At 50.0% G+C, this 4,238-nt stretch overlaps 1 protein-coding gene across 1 annotated transcript in view; it reads right to left on the bottom strand.

The window, feature by feature from the left end:
* Positions 1-426: 426 nt before the first annotated feature.
* The window catches only part of LOC133113943 (homeobox protein Meis1-like), a 41,937-nt gene continuing 38,125 nt past the window's right edge, over positions 427-4,238 (bottom strand). Inside the window, exon 10 of the mRNA XM_061223108.1 lies at positions 427-2,119. Coding sequence (XP_061079092.1) covers positions 1,794-2,119 — 326 coding nt within the window. The 3' untranslated portion in view covers positions 427-1,793. The remainder of the gene's footprint in view (positions 2,120-4,238) is intronic.

Genomic DNA, 4,238 nt, shown 5'->3' with positions numbered 1-4,238 from the left:
TTGTAGTGGCTAGAGGCCCAGATGGGTAGGGACGTTTGAACCCCTCTCGTCTTTGCTCACCGTCCGGGCCTCATGCTAGTTACGGGGGCACAGCAGGGATACCAATTACTCTACAAGCTTACCCCCTCCTCGTCTTCCCCCAAAAGCATGACTTCATATGAACTCCGAACTTTGACTAGATAATGTTGATGAATAGCATTATTTTTTTAGCGTCATAATGAATGAATAAATTAATAATCTTGGGGGCCTGGATTCCCTTTTTTGAGCCGCACAAGTCAAGTGTACAGCGCTGCATTTTTTCTCAAGTATGTGTGATAGATCTGGAGGCTGGGATTCATTATGTAGAACATGCCGACGCTGCCACATCTATACAAAGCATGCGAGTCGGAATTGAAAATCGAAATTAATTCATAATTTGCACACTGGAAAGAAAAAATCCACAAGTATTTATTCAACCACAACAAAGCCTCAAGTTGATCCCATATAGAGACTTTTCAAGCAAAGAAACTCAAACCAGACTGATATTGGATGTAAAAAAACAAAAAAAAAGAGGAGAAAAAAAAGCAATACTACAACAGTCCGTTCTTTCTCCGGTCCATTTCTTTCCCCACAAAAAAAGTTTTTTCTTTTTTTCACGTTTTTTTTTTTTTTTAATTATTATTATTTTTTATTTACAACGTATACATAAACTCTCCAAGATGGAAGGGGTTGGGGGAGGAGGGGTGGGGTTGGGTATGTAACTGATCACTCACTCTGGGGGCAATGCCCTAAAAGATAATGCAGTAACTACAGGTACACCTTTTGGTTTTCTCTTCGCCGGTCGCCGTTCTCCTCCTGACGTCCGCGTGACAGCTGACAAGTTCGACCAGTACAAGCCCCGCCCCCACTCCCTCGCATTGGCCTCTGCTCCAGTCAGCCCGAACATGATGTGTAAATTAATTAGACATGCAAAAGCAAGCCTGGGGGCAGAGACGCACAAAATGGCCGCCGAATCTTGCGACTGGCCCACGGTGTTTTCCGGCTGATGTTGTTATTCTCGCCGACCACAAACAGGGTGGAGAAAATGTAAGGCTTACTGACCGATCGATCCAACAATTCAATTTATTCACTTACTATCTTCCTTTAAAATGTTAGATTTGGGACTGGGAGGGGGTTGGGAGGGGCAGCTCAAAGTTTTATGAAAATGACACACACATAGTGTGGAACGGAAAAAAAGAAAAAAAAAAGTTCACATCCTTCTTTAAAAAAATCTATAAGAAACAACATAATATGCAGAACAATACAAGAGCATTTACAATAATTAATTCTCAGTTCTCGCGAGAGTCCAATGTATTTTTACAACAGTATACAGCGTATTCTTCCCAAACCCCTCCCACCCACCCAGGAAGTGATATAGTTATAATTTCACTCTCTCGTTTTCTGTGATTTTTAAAAATTTGTATTTATCTATTTAGTTTTTGCTTCCAAGGGAACTTCCGGTGCAAAAAAAAAAAAAACACGGAGAAGAAAAACAGGATTCCTGGGAATTCAGACATTGGCGTCCCCCAAGGGTCCATGTCCGACGCCGCGATCGGGCGATCCGCAGTCTGGGTGAAGCAGCAGCAGCAGCACACTACAAAAAAGGTGCGGCTGTCGCCAACAACAACAACAACAAAAAAAAAAAACGTAAAAAAAAAAAGGTGTGTTCTTTTCGTACGAAAACCCCCGTACGTTTGTAGAGAATCCCTTAAAAGAACGAAGAAAAAAAACAAAAAAAAAAACGATTTTAAACAGAACCGATGGTGGAGGAGAAGCTACAGAGCGTGGATGTCCAGGGCCGGTCCGCCCATGGAGGGGTCCCCCTGGCTGAACGCGGCGGAGCCGGAGACCGACATGGCCATGGCGGTGGCGGGGGGGTGGTGGTGGCGGTGGTGGGGGTGGTGGTGGTGGTGGTGGGGGTGGCCTCCGTGCATCAACATCGCTGGGTGGGGGGGGTGTCCAGGAATGTAGGGGCGCACGGGGGGGCCGTGTCGCAGCTGAGAGGAGTGGGGGGGCATCGCAGGGGGGCTGAATCCGGGGGGCTGTCCCATGCCCATCGGACCGCAGTGAGTCATGTAATCCCCTGGCATGCCTTGGAGTCCTGCGTGGGGGGGGGGGGGGGGGGGGGCAAACACAGGCCGGCCATCAGCAAAGACTTCCGCAAAATCGACGTCAGACGCACGTCGTTGTCGTCCTTGCTGGGACAGTCCTAAGCTAAGGCCCGTGCGCTAATTACGGCACCCCGCCCATAAAATGTCAAAGGTGCTGTAATAATCATAAAACCTGTGTTACACAGTATTGAATCAGTCATGGGTTTGAGCTCAAACTATGTTTCATAAAATGTTAGCACACAATGAAATGGTACAAATGGAAGCGAACTCATAGTCGATAAGAATCTTATGCACAACAGTAAAGAGGGAGATCGGACCATAATTAGGTATCAGATGTAACGGCGGCCTACGGGAATAAATGGCCATAAACATTGACTGAACGTCAGACAGAAATAAACATTTGGTAAACATATCCGTCTTTTGTATTTTTTTGGTCACTGAGTGAACATAATAGATTAGTGAAACCTCTGGTCAGAACACAACACACACACACACTCACACACACACACACACACACACACACCGGTGAATTCATACGGTATCCAGGTTCACGTGACACAGGCCCCGGCCCACACGTTTTTCGTCCTCCCCTGATGACGATGTACAAAGAGCACCGTGCATGCAGTCGTTAATGTCTCTGTCCTCCCAGACAAGGCTTACACGGCGGAACCACAGTGGCTCTGGTTCCCTCATCCGTGGTGCAGTGCACTTTTTTTGTTGTTGTTGTTTCGTTTTTTTTTTTTGCTCGCAAGCTGTGGGAATTTGTTCAGGAAGGCGATAAATAAATTGAAACCGTAGGCATTGCTTAACAGGCCCGAGAGGCTTTTCGCCTGAATCAATAAGCGGGGTCCCTGACCCGCCCTGTTTGCAGAATACCAGGGGACTCAATCAACAGGAGATATTTGTGCCAGGAATACAGGGGCCAACCCACCCCCAACCCCCCACCCCACCCCACCGCCAGCCCCCCCAAAGCCCTCCTTTTTCTGCGCTACTTAAAAGTTCAGCCCCCACAAAAGGGATATCTTGACCCTGCAAAAGGTTAACAAACTTCTGCTTAATAATTGGAGGAATGATTTCTCAGACAAAGGGCCGCAGTGGCAGCAGGTGGTATGGAGTTACAGGGGGTTTGGGGGGGAGGGGGGGGTTGGGTTCGGGCGGGGGGGAGGTGTGGGGGTTCACCAAAGCATACCGAATGCATACTATTGCCAAACTGGGAGTCGGCGGGAGGGGGGGGTTGAGGGTTGGATGTTGTCGGGATGGGGGGGGATGGGGGGGGGGACTCATATATGCTCATAATTAATTATTTCGCCATTGTCTGGGAAGGAAATAAAAATCGCAATTTTCGCCCACCCTCGGCTAATTTCACAGAAGAAGAGAAGAAAGCGGGGGGGTGGACAGAGAGCGAGGGAGAGAGTGAGAGAGAGAGAGGGAGAGAGAGGGAGGGAGGGAGAGACAGCGAGAGGGAGAGAGAGAGGGAAAGACAGAGGGAGAGGGAGAGAGAGGGAGGGAGAGACAGAGAGAGAGGGAGAGAGAGAGGGAGGGAGAGAGGGAGAGAGAGACAGAGAGAGAGAGGGAGAGAGAGGGAGAGAGAGATAGAAGGAGAAAGGGAGAGAAGGGGAGAGGGAAGTAGAGAGAGGGAGAGAGAGACAGAGGGAGAGAGAGAGAGAAGGAGAAAGGGAGAGAAGGGGAGAGAGAGGGAGAGAGAGGGAGAGAGAGAGAGAAGGAGAAAGGGAGAGAAGGGGAGAGGGAGGGAGAGAGAGGGAGAGAGAGGGAGGGAGAGAGAGAGGGAGGGAGAGAGAGAGGGAGAATGGGGCCAAACGGCTGTAGAACAGTCATTTCCGGCGTTATCAAAGGGCCGTGGGGGCTGCTCGGCGGCCCGCGCTTTATGAGAGCTGACAGGTGTGGCGTCTCTCAGAGCGCACCGCCCGCGTGACCGCGCTGAGCGCGCCCTAATTGGCTCGGGGTTTTAAGTAACGCTGCAGCGTGACCGAGAGGAGCACCTCCCGTCCCGGCCCGGGGCCCGGGGCCCTCCCCGCCGCCCGGCACCGCTCCCACCCGCCCGGAGGAGAACTCCTCCCGCCTGATGAAAAGCGCTTATAAAACATAAAG

This window comes from Conger conger, chromosome 2 (assembly GCF_963514075.1).
Source record: "Conger conger chromosome 2, fConCon1.1, whole genome shotgun sequence".
NCBI lineage: Eukaryota > Metazoa > Chordata > Actinopteri > Anguilliformes > Congridae > Conger > Conger conger.
The sequence above is the reverse complement of the archived record's forward strand: the minus strand, read 5'-3'. Positions and strand labels throughout refer to the sequence as shown.